Below are 15,968 nucleotides of genomic sequence, written 5' to 3' on the forward strand. Positions count from 1 at the left end.
CGCGCTGCGATGAGCCAACTAACCTCGATTGCCATGGCGATCTCATACTCATGCCTTATGCTGGCCTATCAAGCAAACTAGGCCTATGCAGAAGGTGCCGTTGGAAGGGACGGAATGACCAGTGGGAGTCTGCTCCGAATTGGGAAGCTCTCTTATGTCTGTGAGTAATGCTGCAGAAGCTGCATGTGAGATGTAAACTGACGCCAATAACTAACTTCAGGAACCTGGACTTCCTCCATGGGAACATCGACGTCAATCCAGGCCATCTCGGTCCTCTCGACAAAGAGACTGCGCCAATATTACGTGGGCTAATCGAACTACATGAATACGGCATTCTCACATGCGGCTCTCAACCATTCGAGAAGTCCAGCACGTTCCTTGTCGGGAAGGGCTGGTATCAGAAGCGGCAACGCCCCTATGTGCACTTTCTGCTACCGACATTGCATCGAGATATCTCCATCGACTGTGTTGATGCTTTCATCGAGAGGCTCTTCGCTGACAACAGTATTCTTGTGACGGTGCACTCAGAATGCGATGAGTACGGCGGACCAGGCGACTCGATGCGGAGCAAAGTAGTCACCCCACAAACCTCTGGCCGTAGTCGCTCGACCTATCAGTTTCGTACAAACGCCCACTGGAACAAAGAGGCCGTTACGATAGACCGACTAGCGAAAACTTCAAGAGGGCTATTGACGAAAGCCTGGGAAGAGTGCACCTTCTTCCCAGACACCTCGATCGACTTCTTGAGCCCTTACACGAGTCTGTCCGGCAGCGCAAACGACAACCGGACTTTTGAGGCTACCATAGTCATGAAGCCATTGGCGATTGGGGTGATGGCGCGGAAGTGGGGTGCGAAGCTCGACTTGCAAGGCATCCTGCAGCAGCATTGTGAAGAAGCGGGCATACAGCGCGTCTTCCCATGGAGGGCCATAGATGCTGCGGATGCTCTGAATGGTGGAAGCCGATGGTCTCACACGTTTTGTGACGATCAAGACGCTTGAGGATACAGAGTTTCGTGGATAAAAAGGTTCCGAAGTCGGAAGATGAACAGGTCTTGGTAACGGTTTCATCAACACAGCACCTTTTGTCGCTACCCCCTCTCACTAAGGCGACTGAGAACGTAATACAATAATTTATGAGTCCCTACAACTTGAATGGTTACATCCATATGCTACGTTCTTGTTTCACGTATAAGAAGAGAAGACGTCAGGACAGGAATTGGTACCTGCCTAAAGCGGTAAAGCGCATGTAAACCTCAAGGGCGCAGTTCTGACCCCTACTTTACGCTTCCAAAGTATCTGGAACATTCCTTTGGCTGTTAGGCCCTCCATAATTTCAAGTGACTCAATTTAACATCCGTCGCAGCAGGCGAGCATAAAGAAGGTCGCATGTGCTGTAGATTTTCTAGGTATACAGCGTGCGCAATCCTCTTCCGCGGCACTACAACACAAACACCAAAACGGGCATCATCAGCCCGCCACACCTACGACAGAATCACTAAGAATTTCATCTTCAATACCTCTCGACCCATCACCAAGATGGCAGACCCTCTATCCCAAAGAACAGACCCCCTCTACCAAAAAGACGGCCAAAAACATACCCACACCTCTGCCATAACCTCAATCCACGCCCTGTCATCCCTACCCGCAGATACTCAATCCCTCTTCAAACCACCACCAGAAACCGAACCCTATGTCCTGACCACCCACTCAACCATCTTCCACGCCCAGGGCGGCGGTCAGCCCTCGGATGTTGGAACAATCTCCACCAGCGGCACCACATTCCACGTGCACCAAGTCCGCAAGGTCGATCCCGCAATCCTGCACATGGGCGTCTTCTCTCCCTCTGACAAGAAATTCAATGCAAATGGAGGAGAAGTAGAAGCAGAGCAGAAAATCGACACTTCGAAACGCCACCTACACTCCCGGATCCACACCGCGGGCCACGTCATCGGTCTCGCAGTCGCCCATCTAAAAACCACAGGCTCAATCGCTCCCGACGTCGTCGACGGAAAGGCGTCGCACTACCCCGGTGCCGCATTTGTAGAGTTTTCGGGTCTCATCCCGGGCGACAAAAAAGCTGCAATTCAAGCTAGAGTCGATGAGATGGTTGCCGCGGACATGGACGTCAAAATCCATTTCTGGGATGAGGACAAGGCGAAGAAGGAGTGCACGGGGGTTATGGAGACGCTGAAGGGGGATGAAGAGGATGGGGTTCGGGTTGTGGAGATAGGGAGTGAGGGGAGTTATCCGTGTGGCGGGACGCATGTGCAGAGGTTGAAGGAGTGTGGGAGGGTTGTCGTGAGGAATATCAAGAGGCAGAAGGGGATTACTAAGGTTAGCTATGAGGTGCAAGACGCGTGATTTGGTTGTGCACATGGTGTGCAATTGCGATATGTATTCAGAGTGTGTTCCCCTTCATAGGAAAATATCCACCACTTTTTCTCTACCTGGTATCATTTGTCCTAAATCCTATTTTACCTGCGCCTAACCCCGCATGCTATCATGCGCACCTACCCTCTCATATCTTCTGAGCGCCTCTTAAATATGCCCGCTGCTCTAGCTCAAGTAAGCAGCCAAAGCTTGCTTCGCAACATCGTCCAATCGTTCTTGCACAATCTTGATGATACGGCCGCCGTGACGTGCATCCGCATCTTTCAAATATTGAGCCACCCAATCCTTCACATCGGTGATTTCCGGGAAGGGATCGCGTGGAGCCTTCTTGCAGGTGTTCAGCTGGGTGAAACCGACACCAAAACCGAGCTCGTCGACATCGGCATCGGGGATGATGTCATCTGCGGACGTGGGCATAGGCGGGTTGACCAGTAGCTCGATCAAGCGCTGTGTGGTAAGGGCCCAACCCTTGGGGTAACGGCTAACGAAAGCTTCCGCATCGCCCAGAGACTTGGTGAAAGACACAACTGCGGTCTTGCGGTCGGTTGGGCGGGCAAGCTTCTGGGTGTCGGGAAGAATGACAGTCAAGTAAATAGGCTTGAAGATGCTGTTATGAAGTTAGCAATTGATGCTTACAAATTGGAGAATCTTTCACTTACTCATTCTGAACCTTGTCGGACTCTTTGATGAAGAAGTCGGTGCCAAGTCCCTTGTCCAGTCGCGCTGAAACGAAGTGGTAGAACGCAATGAAGCGCTGCTGGAAGTTCTCTGTCTTCATGTTCGACAGTCTTGTGAGCATTAGCTGGAGGATGGTGACAAAGTAAGGTTGTAGCGCATCCGCTGGGATGTGCGCAACGACAGCTTCAATCAGCTCGAACGAGTATGTCTCGTGAGCCTTGCTAGTGACCAGCTTCTGGAAGATACCCAGAATAGGCTCCAATTGGCTGCTTGCCACGATGTTATGTGCGTCACGAGCAACCATTGCACTCAACAGTCGGGCTAACGCAGGTACGTTACCACGCTGCTCCCAGACCGCACCCTTGAGGATAATGCCAAATACACCCCTGTAGTATTCGCTCAGTTGGCCTGAAGGGTTTGCCTCTAGCAGCGCGGAGAAGATTTGGAATATGTACGGAGAGAACTCCTCCACGTTGTTCTGCAAGCAGGTTGCAAATGGCTCGTAAAGCTTTTCCTCGAAGAACTGAGGATGCTTCGGGGCACAGAAGCGGACAAGTGCTCCTATACCTTCGAACATGTAGTACTGGAAGCGAGGGTTGCTAGGGTTGTGCCTTATGACCTTGACGATGTTGATGAAGCTTTGAAGAATCGACTCGCATATGGGCAGCACATCATCGCGTATGAAAATGAGTACGCGCATAACGCACTTCATCAGGAACTCGTTTTCCTGAATCTTTTCCGGGGCAGAGCTCATTGTGATAAGCTTGAACAAGTGCGTCAACAAGTCTTTCGATGAGCCAACAACGTCTGACTTGGGTATTATGGGTTGGCGTTTGTCGTCTGTCATGTACAAAGCACGTTCGACAGCGATGGCAGCGTATGTGTGGATGACGTAATTGTCATTGCCCAACTGGTTCACGAGCAGGGGAAAAGCAGCGGGCCAAAGGTCTGGTGATAGCAGGCTGCGGAAGACGTACAGGAACTTGATGGCATCAACCTTCAAGATGGGTGATACGTTTTGAGCCTGGAGGTCAGCGGCGACGTGTGTCTGGAAGAACTCGAAAATGTTGACGTTCTCGTTGACGCTCATGATACCTTGACCAGCGGTAGCGGTTCCCTTGGCAGCAATGGCGGTGAAGAGGTAGACTGCGGTATCCTTTGACTTCCAGTTGTTTTGTGGGTCGGCCGCATAGTTCTGGAGATAGGCGTCGATGTACTTCTGGGAAGTAGTCGTGACAAGTCCCTCGAAGCGGTCCATGAGTTTACGCAGGAAGTTAGTGGCAGCACGTCGACGCGTATCATTGTCGGACCCCTCCAGATCTCTCCTGATGAACTCAATCGGCTCATCTTCGAACAGTTCCACATCAGACTCGCGCAGAGTAAGGTTTGGCAAGATGACCTTCTCGATGATCTGGACTAGGACAGACTCGTTGTTGAAGGCTTCGGCGTGTTGTGTAGATGCAACGGCGGTGAGGAACTGTAGCGCCTTGCTGACCACGATGTCGTACTTGGTCTCGAGGCCAACGGACATGAGGAAACTCCAGGTGCTCTCGATGAAGGGACCCAGGTGCGACCCAAATGCGTCCTCGTATTTCTGAATGTAGAGCATGAGCACCTCGAAGATGCCCGCGCGTACGTACTCTTGCGGCCCCGACTCTGTGTCATCATCGGTGTGTAGGGCGGGGTTGTCGAAGACGAGGTACTTGTGGAGAAGGCCTGAGATGATTCCGATGTGGTCTTCGAAGACGGGGGGCAGATCCTGGCAAGAAAGATCGTAGAACAGCTTGACCAGGAGATCTAGCGTTGTGAAGGCGCTCTTGAGGACCTGGGGGTTGCCTTGGGAGTTTGTGATGAGGGCGTCGGTGTTCTCGAGCAGCTGGAGGAAGGGAGTGCCGAATTTGGACAGGACGTGGTTGATCTCGGTGAAGAGGTCGTCGGAGCGGAACAGCGGCCGCCAGCGCTTGAAGATGGAGTGTGCGACTTGTAGCACGCCGTTGTTGACGACGGTGTTGTCGGGTGTGAGGCGCGAGACGAGGTCGTCGACTAGGGTGTCCCATCGCTCCCAGAAGTCGCTGTCGGCGATGGCGCTAATCGCCTCCCCGAGCTGTGCTTGCAGATTGGCGGGTACGGATACCATGAGGCCGATGAGCTCTCTCTTGATGGCCACGACTTCGGCCTCGGGCAGCTTGTAGTTGCCATCCTCGTCGACCCAATTCCGCTTTATGAAGTTTTTGAAGTAGAGGGCGGCCGAGAGTCGGGTCGTCTGGGGGTTCGCGTCTGAGGCGACGATCTGGAGGAGGGAGAGGGAGAAGCCGGGCTTCTTCTGCTCTTCGCTGATTGCGGCCTCCGCTGTGAAAAGTTAGCATTGCATGCTGCGTGGTGTGGGGGATGGAGGGGCAAGATGCTAGCCTGGACTCCAGACGAATGCGCATATACTGAGGTATAAAGAGACTAGTCTTTCTCTATCCAAGCATACGCGCATTCTTTCCAGAGATGCAGGCTACACCACATGAGTACTGCGGGCAACACTCCTACGCACCTTGCTTGTTCTGCCGCGGGTCGAGCGACGCCTGGAGCAGCTGCGAGAGGGTAGCGATATCGGCAGCCATGGTGAGGGGCGTAGGGGTGCAAAGTAAGTGGACGGGTGGCTGGTGGACAGAGAGCTCGACTGTTTGGCCGATGGTTGCTGTTTGGGGTGTCCCACTCGCGGCGCTAGGGCCTGTCTCTGTGTGCAGGGATCAGGGCCATGACCCCAGCCCTGCCCGGCGACGACTGCTCTCGAATTCTGGATGCCGTGCTGCTGTCTAGCAAGGTCGAGTCCGCTACGACGCTGCCTTCCCGCCAGGCGTGACCCCTTCCTGTCCCTCTCCACCCCCAGATGGGCTCCCCCAGCCGCCCCGCCTCTCCGCCGCCCAGCACCCATGATAGACTCGATGCGCCTGCGTTACTCTCATAGACATCCTCTTGGGCCCTCTCCGCCGTAGTCGTCGAGCCTTCGCACTCTCCACCAGGCAAACTCCATCTGCGCCGCCGCGACCGACGCATGTCTCCGCCGGCCGACCATGTCCCCCACACGCCCGACCGCCGCTCCTCCACCCAGGCGCTCTTCACGGCCTTCCGTTCTCTGACCGGCGGCCGTCTGAAGAGCCCGACGCCGCCGCCCTCAGTCTCGTCCGCCACCAGCACGCCTGCGCGCACACCTTCGCTGGGCACCATCCGTCCCGGCTCCATCCCTAGCCCGCACTCAGCCGACGGTACCCTTCAGCGCATCAGCCAGGTCACAGGCCAGCGGACGGGCAAGCCTGTGACGGGCGGCCCTCCCGAGCTGCACGACCTGATAGACCAGCTGCAGCGCAATCGCCCATTCGCCGAGCGCGTCGTGGCCGTGGACAAGATATGCGACATCCTCGAGGCGTATCCGGTGCAGAATATACTGGCGTTGTGGTCGGTCGCAAGTGACCTGCTCCTTCCCGAGCAGCCAGACGATGTCGCAGAGGCGGGATACAAGCTTCTCAAGAGCTGCGCATCGCTTTCCGACCTGGCCAGCATCGAGCGCACTCTCTTTTTCGACGCCGCCTGTCTGCGCAAGAACGATCGCTATTTCGACAGGAGACTCGACGTCATCGCCACCCTCACCAACGATGGGCGCAACATTGATTCCTGCGAGTCGGGCATGGTCTCCTTCATCCTGACCTCCCTCGATAGCTGCTTCCAGGCCAGTTGCGATGCCTTCCGCGGCCTGAGGGGCAAATCCAACGGCAAGAGAAGTGCTGCCAATCCTCCTCTAGAAGTCGCCAACATGTTTCGCGCCTTCCAGTTTGCCACAGATATTTGCAAGTTCAATGCCAAAGTCTTCACCGACGACGATCTGGACCTCCTGGTACGACGGACCGTCTCCATCTGCAGGGCCACGACGCATCGCCCCGATGTGGAATGTGGCGTCAAGCTGTTCGATACCATCATCACCTATGTGCATATACCCAAGCAATCCCTGCGACCCTGTCTCGAAGTTCTGTGTGAAATCCATAAGAGGATCACCGATCTCCAGGATCAAGCCTGGAACACGCTGAGCAACCTTTTCAAGTCCCATGTCGGACAAGCTGCCATTTCTGAATTGCTGCATCTGCTTTTAGATGGCCCATCCCGGGAGACTCTGGAAAACGAGAGTCTCAAGAAGAAGCTAGATAGCATGTACAGGGGCACTACTCTGGTGTTGCGCCTTCTGCTTCTGGAAGATGGTCGCAACGAGCTGCCCAAGGTTCCCATGTCCTTGCTCTTCCCAGCCCTGAAAGCTTCAATCAGGACACCTGGCACCGACCAAGAGCAAATAATCATAAGTCTGATAGATGCGGTTCTGGCCCAAGAAGGCATGAGGGATCTCTTGCTTGCTGAAAGTGACTTGGGGGACATGCTGCAGGTCATACGTGTGTGCGCCGAGCGTGACGACGAGCGTGTCAGCGCCAGAGCATCCAGATCAACAGATCATGCAAGCAGTGCGAAGAAGGACGTCCTTGAAAGACAAATATCACCTCATGCGGACAGTCTGTCCAATGCTGGTACGTGTACACTCAATTACAGGATACCCCTTACTGACGAATTCTAGGCGGACCAGAGCATGCCAACGATGTCTCCGGGTTCTATGAAAGAGATGCAACATCCCACCAGGAGCTCTTCCGACGTGATCCAGAGGACGGCATCTTTCAAGTCCTCGTCAAACTAGACCACACCAGCGACGCACTTGACTTCATCCAACGCGAGAGTGTCATGGAGCTTTTCTTGCACCTTTCACACCGCGTAAGCGACGCGACCGCGGAGCGAGTGATAGAGTACTTTGTAACCGGACGCTACCTCAATCCTTCCCATGCCGGCTGGTTTGACCTCTGCCATCGACTGGTCGCTGGCATCTTCAACGACACCACACGGCCACGCTCGCTCCGACTGCTTGTCCTCCGATCATTACGGGAAACTAACCAGGCCGTCGAGATGCTGTGTTCCAGCGAAACAGTATCGCAGTCAGAAGAACTCCTTTTGGACCGGATTGAAATGGAAGATGACATTGAAGTTCTGCAGGAACTAGTAGATTTCGCGGTGTACGTAGCTGATCGAGAATCGACCGCCCGGTTCTCCGAGATTGTTCAAGTCTTGCAGCGGCGTCTGGACCGCCCACGGACTGCATCTACACCTTCGCTACCGTCATGGCAGTCTCACCAATTTCTGTTCAAAGAAGATGGATGCTCCCCTTGTAACGTCATCGCCACTGCCTATGTACGGCTTTTCACTCGGAGCGTGACACATTCGGCCCAAAAGACACGCATCCTTTACGAGCTCCTAAGACAGATTGCTGGAAGAGATGCATACGCGCATGATGCACGCCTTACAGCTCTCAAGTTACTCTTTCGTTTGCGCGCCGACGCTCGCCATGCTTTGATCGTTAGCTCTTCATCGGAAGGTCAGCGGATTGCCGCAGAGCTCTGCCGTACAGAGGAAACTGCTATTGCGCCAGAAAAATTTGAAGATGGTCCAACATCCGATCACAACAGATCAGAAGACAATTCTTCGTGGCGGGACCAACGCAAAACCTCTGGTTCAAGTCCTCGTTCTTCTCTCAATCGCCACACCGGCCGCTCGAATGCCCCCGCGGGCCGCGTATCAAAGCCGATACCTCCTTTGTGGATGTACCCTGGCCCCAAAGGACTTCCCGAGGAACCGCCATCTGAATCTAGTCGCGTCGTCTTCTCCCATATTGATGCGGAGAAATACCCTCTCAGCGATGATATCCTGGACATGGAAGTCACATTGTGGCTGGAGTTGATCATTTCACTCCTACAGAGACCACCCGATTGGGAGATTTATAGCTACGTACTCGTTCATCTTGGGCCTCAGCTCTCCAACCAAGCGTTGGTCCGCAGTTGTGTCGCCCAGCTCAAAATGTTACGAAATGTTCTCTGCGAACAAGTACGGAATGCAAGCTTCCACGAACCACCGCCGCACACGCTCCTGAAAAAGGCTGATGTTGCCGTCTGCCTATTTCATATATTGACAATCATCATCAGCTACCACGAGTACTTCGAAAAGAGCGAGGAAGATGATCTTGTGAAGGCCTTCCTACAAGGGATCGTGCAGTGGGACAGAACGTCAAAATGGTGCATCCACGCACTTTCAGTCTGCTGTTTCGAAATACCACTGTCGGTCAGCAAGTCACTCGATAGCATCGTCCAGAAAATGTCGCAAATCATCACGAAGCCAGCTACAGCGATACACATATTGGAATTCCTCACCTCCTTGGCTCGTCTTCCAGAACTTTTCAAGAACTTCCGCGAAGACGAGTTCAAGCTAGTTTTCGGTGTATGCTTCCGGTACTTACAACACATACGCGACCAGCGTGACCGGACAGCGAACGGGCATTCGCTACAAAGCGGGCATCGGACATTGCGACACAGCGGCGCGTCAAGAGACTTTGCGGCATCGCCCGATCTTGGGGCCAACAAGCCAAGAAGCGTCGAGGATGATCTACCTCAGTATCTATATTCCCTCGCGTATTACGTCATCACGTTTTGGTTCATGGCGTTGAAGATGGAGGACCGCCCAAAGCAGATACCATGGATCACAAAGAATCTACACTATACCGACAGCTCCGGAAGGCAAATTATGGAGGAGCAAGGACAGGTCATTCTGGACATTATGAACATGGTAGCATATACAGATCGCGATGAAACAACACGCGAGGAAAGTTCCTTCAAGCCTGGCGATGGAGAAGTCTGGAAGAAGACATGGATCGTTGGTAATGCTCTTGTGACAATAGAGACCGCTGCAAGAACCGGTGCCTCTGTTGTCACGACACGCCGGCCGGTAAGTCTTTCTGCTTGTGTGTTGTCAGTACATCCACTAACTTTTGGCAGTGCGGTACCCGCTTCATCAAAGTACGGCCCTTGATCACGTCGCCACCACGACATCAAGTTCCGATCACCATCGGCCTTGCTTCCCAAGCATTCTACTCCAACACATATGTCGGCATTCTGCCAGACGATATCTTCCAATCATTTTACGCCCCACTCGACCTGAGCAATCCACCTATTCCGTTACCCGATGACGAGCCGACACGCCGTGCTATTACTGTATTCGACCGGATCGCAACGGTAGACAACTACAAAATAGGTGTCATCTACATCGGCGAGGGCCAGACGAACGAGAGAGACATTTTCATGAACGATATGGGATCCCCAGCATATACTGCTTTCCTCAGTGACCTAGGTACATTATGCCGTCTGAAGGGGGCAAAGTTCAATACTGGTGGTCTCGACACACGCGAAGACAGGGACGGCGAATTCACCTATGCTTGGCGGGACCGCTGCATGGAGCTTGTCTTCCACATTCCAACAATGATGCCAACCAACCCCGACGACGACATGACGTATCCAAACAAAAAGCGACACATCGGCAACGACTTTGTCAATATTATTTTCAACGACTCTGGCTTACCTTACAACTTCGACACGTTCCCGTCGGCCTTCAATTATGTACATATTGTCATTTCTCCAGAGTCAAGGGCCAGCTTTGTCGACCGTCGACTGGATGCAGACCCCGACGGCAGGAATCGCTACTACAAGATCCAGACCATCTCAAAGCCAGGGTTCCCCGACATATCTCCCGCCGTCGAGACTAAAATTCTTTGCGGAAAGTACCTGGCAGACTATTGCCGCCTCATGGCTATTAACGCCGTTGTCTTTGCCAGCGTTTGGTACATCCGCGAGGGTGGTGATTCCATATCGTCCTGGCGTAATAGACTTCGCGAAATCAAGCGTCTCCGAGAACGCTATGGTGCGAATGATGCTTTACCAAGCCACCCACCACCTTCGTCGCCTGCAGGCAGTCAGGGACTGTCAAGTCCGCCGTCTCGCGAACAAAACCAAATCTCGCCATTCCAGCGCATGAGTATCGCGACGCATATCACTGATGGGACTAGTCGCAGTTCCATCAGCAGCTCTTCGCATGACGTTTGATACTGTAGACCAAAAGTTGTTTGTTTCCGGTGTTGCGACAAGTCTTATACATATACATATACCCAGGGGTTTTATGACCTCACAAAAGTTTGTTGATTTTTCGGTATCATGAGAAGGAGATTGAGTACTAGCATTGCGTGGAGTTGCTGGTGAGGCATAGGCCTCGGTCAAAAAAGTTCTGTTTGCTTTTACTATATTGTATATGACGAAAGACGACCGATAGCTCGGTTATGAGTTACAGAAATTAACATTATGAGTTACGTGTCTAGAATACCTTAAAGACTGCTATAAACACACTTGCAGTGTCGACAGAATTGTGCCGTCTTTTATGACAGAACAAGTTTGAGGTGATGCCTTTCCTCCGATGTCGAAATGTGGTGCTTCGGCATGGATATCCACTTCAGGATGGCAGATCCCCCGCCAAGGCCTATACTACCCGAAGTCGCATCTGAGGATTCCACGTTGAGCTCGAACTTCGCAATTTCACGACACGACAACATGGCTGCTCCAAGACTGCCGTTCCTATGGCCTACGCTATTTCAGCCAACCAAATCATCACGAGTAGGCGCGTCGATAACGAAAGAACGTGCATCGCCATCAGTTTCCCGCACGCGACAAGCACGCCGTCATATCACGACTTCGCCCCGCCGATCGGAGCCACCGAGCACACAGCGATATGGGAAAGCATATGAGCATGCAGCTCCAGCATTGGACCAAGAGCCTCCGAAGGAGCCTCAAGAAAAGGAGCCTGTGTCCAACGAGAAACCCCCGCAAGACCCCGTTCACGAACACGAAGAAGTAGAGGAAGATGCGCCAACAGCAACAACCAGTCCAACCACACCCACTCAAGCAAGCGCAACAGAAGAAAGCGCCCCACCAAACACGCCGGCGCCTGATCCTCCCAAGAAGAACGATACGAAACCCGTCGACAGCGTCCTGCACATTCCCACCGCCGCTGAAGAAGAGTCGCACAAGGCACCGCACCTGAAGACACCGCCATATGTCCATCATTTCGATACCTACGGCCTCGTGCGCAAGCTCTCGCAATCCTCATATACCCCCGAGCAATCCATCACCATAATGAAAGCTGTGCGACAAACCCTTTTGGACAACATGGAGTTGGCGCGTAAGGAACTCGTCAGCAAGAGCAATGTGGAAAATGAAACATACCTCTTCCGGGCCGCGTGCAGCGAACTGAAGACGGAGATAGGCAACGCGAAGAAAGGCGAGATGGAGAGGATGCGCACGGAAAGAGGGCAGTTGCAGCACGAGGTCGATATTCTAGGGCAGAGATTGGGACAGGAGACGACGCATCTCAGAGACGAGCTTAAGGGGCTTTTCGATGACAGGAAGATGGCTGTCAGACAGGAACAAAGGGTCATGGAGACCAAGGTATGTTCATCACATTTCGTCTTCGACGCAACATACTAACAGTAATGTCCTATAGATCCAAGAACTCAACTACAAAATCACCGTCGCGCTCAACTCTGATGCGCGATCCGAGGTCGAGGGCGTCCGATGGGTGCTTACCCGCCGCGCAGCCATCACGGTCGGTGTCAGTGCGTTTATGCTCTTCGTTGCGCTACGGTACACGAGCTATGTGCAGCACCAGCTACAGGAGGAGAAGAGGAATAGACCGCCGCCGCATGGACCGAGTCCACTGGAGAATCTGGCGGATAGCACGACGACGGCAAGTAGACCGGTTGTGGATGTTGCGAGTCCTACTCAAGGGGATGCGCTGGGCGGAGAGCTGTTGGCTACGGAGGGTGTGTCGTTAGGCTAGAGACTGTGGCATAACGCCCAATGGGCATGTGGCAGACGCCTTCATCGTTCCGCTTTTCTACCACTACCAAACATTCTTCCGTGACAAGTGCGCTCTGTAGATCTCCCTTTTCTTACCAACACTACCTCACCAACCCTACAACTTATGCTTCTTCTCTCCACTGGCCAACCTCGCAAACTCTTTCTGAGGCACGCCCTTCAAAAACCTCTGCAATCCGCCCATCACCTCCTCCACGCCCTGCCGATCTAACGCCTCCCTATACGGCTTCTGAATCAACTCCTTGATGAGCACCAAACTCTCGCTGTTGAGATGATCACCCAGTCTCTCCTCCACCTCCTTCCTAACCTCCCCAAGGAACTTGTCACTGTAGCTCTCATCCTTGACATCGACGCCAGCATTGATGACCTTGTTAACGAAGCCCGTCGCCACCAACTCATCACACGTGATGCGTTTCGACATAATAAGCGCCTCATTCGCCTTCGCAATCCCCAACCTCCTCACAAACCCCATACTCGCATTCCCCTCAGCAACAAGCCCCAGCGAGCTAAACGGCGTAAGCAAAAACGCATGCGGCGCCGCATACACGAAATCGCTAAACGCGATCAACGCCGCTGACAGTCCCACCGCCGGTCCATTCAGCGCCGTAATGAGTATCTTGGGATGCGTGTAAAACGCATGTGTGATGTGCAGGTTGTTGGATACGAAAGACTTTAGGTACTGGTGCCGCTCGTCGATGGCGCTGCTGTCGGTTGTTGAGCCGAAGGTTACGTCTGCGCCTGCGCTGAAGAAACGGCCGCGGCCTGTGAGGATGGTGATGTAGATGTCGGAGCGGGCGGCGACTTCGTTCATGGCGCGCGCAAGCAGGTAGTAGGTGTCTGCGTCGAGGGCGTTTAGCTTTTTGGGTACGTTGAGGGTTATTATGGCGGTTTTGTTGGTGTAGGTGAGGAGGATGGGGGAGTTGGGGTCGGACATGGTGGGTGGGTTTGCGTAGTGGGCTGGATGTTGGGAGTTGAGGTGTTGGTTATGATGGCAAATCTGGATGTGTTTCTTAGGTGCGACGATGGTTATGTTAGTTGGAGTGCTTGAGAGATTCTTAGTTGAGATGTCAGTGAGCCGAGGCTAGAATGCGGAGACGGGATAGGCATTGTAAGACAACCGAGCGCGACAGATTGGATGGATGGACTGTAACAGTTAGTCTTCACTACTTATGAAGACAGGGATACGGCTTTGGTAGGGGAATAGTTTGAAGTTAGGTCTAGTTGGCAGGATCCCAGGTTGCAGGCACATGTGAAGGTCACGGCTTCCCCAGCTTGGAAGTGGGGAAACACGCGGAGGTAAGGCTGAAGATTAGATCTAACCTCTTATCGCCGAACCATCACCGATCAGATCTGCGAAACTTCGACTCCATCATCACTCCACCCAAGCGCGAAAGTCTTCGGAGTGCGCCGCAAATACCACACGACGTCGACGAGATACCGCAACTATGGGTGGCCCCAACCTAGAAGTGTTCAAGGTACGTAGAGATGATCCCTACAGCGCCTCGCGCATCTCTGTCAAAAGCGACTACACCAATAATTCCACTTGCACTCCACCTGCACTCCAACCAAATCGAGCCTGACACCCTTGAACATACACTGACCAGACATTCCAGTTCGGGATGTACATTCTCTTCCCAATCAGCATCATGTACTACTTCGGCACGAACCTCGACGGTAAATTTACCGTTCCCGATTTCTGGCCCAAGCCCGGCCAAACGCACAAGATCCCGTACGATAGAGACGAGATTGCAAAGGAATTGGAGAGGTTGAAGCAGAGGAATCTCGAGAACAAGAGGAGGAGGGAGGAGCAAGAGAAGTTGAGGGAACTGGGCACCGGCAGGGAGGAGTAGAGAGGTCGGGACAGCATGCTGGATGCACTCGAACAACACCCCATGACAGGCACCGAGCCACGAGTACGAGCGAACGAGAAGTGACGATCTGAGGTGGGGAATATTTGCTGAGAGATACCAAGCGCGAAGACACAATTCGTTCTGCGCCGCTATTGGCGTTATTGTACAATACTGTATACTACAAAATGTACGCCAGGCTGGGGAGTCAGAGACAGATCACGCAGTGACCTTGCCTCTTATCTCGTCCCAGACATCATCTCCTATGCTTCCCTTGGTCCAGTTCATGTATACTCCTTGTACACCCTGCACCTCCTGCAGCTCATCCAAGAAGCTGCCCAACTCTTTAGCCGCACCCTCGTCCTCTAGAGGCACCTTTGTATCCTCATTAGGATCGTAGATGATCTCGCTCTCCTCAATTTCTACATCTAGCTCCTTCGCCAGTCTCTCCGCCGTCTTGTTCGTCATCGCAGGCTCGGTGTATAACACGACTCTTCCCTCGGCGTCTTCGTCTACATCTAGAACGCCGGCTTCAAGGGCTGGCTCTAGCACCTCGTCTACGCCTACGCCATCTTTCTTCTGTATTATTATCCGTCCCTTCTTTTCAAACATGAAAGCTACAGTGGAGATGCTGCCGCCTGCCTCTTTTATGAGTAGTCGTATGTCGGCTAGGGTGCGCAACTTGTTGTCCGTTTGACATTCTATTATTGTGGCGACGGAGGGCGGCAGGATGGCTTCGAGCAAAAGTGATTCAAGGGCGGCACCCGATGCGGAGAGTCCTTGTCCGCGGGCTATGGCGGCTTCGATAGAGGCTTTGGGCACGGCGGACTTCTTCGCGGTCGAGATTGCGAGGGAGAGGCGGGGGTTCATGTCGGGATTCGGGCCACCGAGCTTGACGGCGTTGGTGATGTCGCGGGTCATAATAGACCGTTGCTTGGACTTGCCAGCGTCATTTTTGGCTTTGTCATGTTTGATGGAAGACCACTTACTGTAGTATGTTAGCAGTGTGCCATTGGATTGCGAAGCTGACGTACGAGTGGCCTGATTGTAGATTTGGGGTGGTGCTCAAGCATCGCACCTGCTCTTGCATGCGCCACTGTCTCGGACGAGAAACATATCTACAAGAGCAGCATATCGCATTCTCCTTGGGAAACGCAGATAAGACTGCGCGACGTAATGGGACAGACATGGAGGCAGATATTGGTTGTTGGCTCGCAATAGTACAAAAG

At 53.3% G+C, this 15,968-nt stretch overlaps 7 protein-coding genes across 7 annotated transcripts; 4 read left to right on the plus strand and 3 right to left on the minus strand.

Moving 5' to 3' along the window:
* Positions 1–1,538: 1,538 nt before the first annotated feature.
* J4E78_009908 (uncharacterized protein) lies at positions 1,539–2,363 on the plus strand (the record flags this gene model as incomplete). Its single annotated transcript, XM_049370493.1, has 1 exon — positions 1,539–2,363. One exon carries the CDS (start codon positions 1,539–1,541, stop codon positions 2,361–2,363), a length of 825 nt encoding a protein of 274 aa, XP_049217839.1.
* Positions 2,364–2,558: 195 nt separating this feature from the next.
* Positions 2,559–5,680, minus strand: J4E78_009909 (uncharacterized protein; the record flags this gene model as incomplete). Its single annotated transcript, XM_049370494.1, has 3 exons — positions 2,559–3,000; positions 3,053–5,420; positions 5,611–5,680. 3 exons carry the CDS (start codon positions 5,678–5,680, stop codon positions 2,559–2,561), a joined length of 2,880 nt encoding a protein of 959 aa, XP_049217840.1.
* Positions 5,681–6,114: 434 nt separating this feature from the next.
* On the plus strand, positions 6,115–11,071 carry J4E78_009910 (uncharacterized protein; the record flags this gene model as incomplete). The annotated part of the gene is made up of 3 exons (XM_049370495.1): positions 6,115–7,627; positions 7,675–9,920; positions 9,971–11,071. 3 exons carry the CDS (start codon positions 6,115–6,117, stop codon positions 11,069–11,071), a joined length of 4,860 nt encoding a protein of 1,619 aa, XP_049217841.1.
* A 498-nt stretch (positions 11,072–11,569) lies between these two features.
* On the plus strand, positions 11,570–12,854 carry J4E78_009911 (uncharacterized protein; the record flags this gene model as incomplete). Its single annotated transcript, XM_049370496.1, has 2 exons — positions 11,570–12,463; positions 12,519–12,854. The coding sequence occupies 2 exons, from the start codon at positions 11,570–11,572 to the stop codon at positions 12,852–12,854; spliced, it is 1,230 nt and encodes a 409-aa protein (XP_049217842.1).
* A 135-nt stretch (positions 12,855–12,989) lies between these two features.
* On the minus strand, positions 12,990–13,826 carry J4E78_009912 (uncharacterized protein; the record flags this gene model as incomplete). The annotated part of the gene is made up of 1 exon (XM_049370497.1): positions 12,990–13,826. The coding sequence occupies one exon, from the start codon at positions 13,824–13,826 to the stop codon at positions 12,990–12,992; it is 837 nt and encodes a 278-aa protein (XP_049217843.1).
* A 511-nt stretch (positions 13,827–14,337) lies between these two features.
* Positions 14,338–14,742, plus strand: J4E78_009913 (uncharacterized protein; the record flags this gene model as incomplete). Its single annotated transcript, XM_049370498.1, has 2 exons — positions 14,338–14,367; positions 14,506–14,742. 2 exons carry the CDS (start codon positions 14,338–14,340, stop codon positions 14,740–14,742), a joined length of 267 nt encoding a protein of 88 aa, XP_049217844.1.
* A 216-nt stretch (positions 14,743–14,958) lies between these two features.
* Positions 14,959–15,928, minus strand: J4E78_009914 (uncharacterized protein; the record flags this gene model as incomplete). The annotated part of the gene is made up of 2 exons (XM_049370499.1): positions 14,959–15,727; positions 15,774–15,928. The coding sequence occupies 2 exons, from the start codon at positions 15,926–15,928 to the stop codon at positions 14,959–14,961; spliced, it is 924 nt and encodes a 307-aa protein (XP_049217845.1).
* Positions 15,929–15,968: the final 40 nt, after the last annotated feature.

This window comes from Alternaria triticimaculans (assembly GCF_023758025.1).
Source record: "Alternaria triticimaculans strain BMP 0046 chromosome Unknown scaffold_24, whole genome shotgun sequence".
NCBI lineage: Eukaryota > Fungi > Ascomycota > Dothideomycetes > Pleosporales > Pleosporaceae > Alternaria > Alternaria triticimaculans.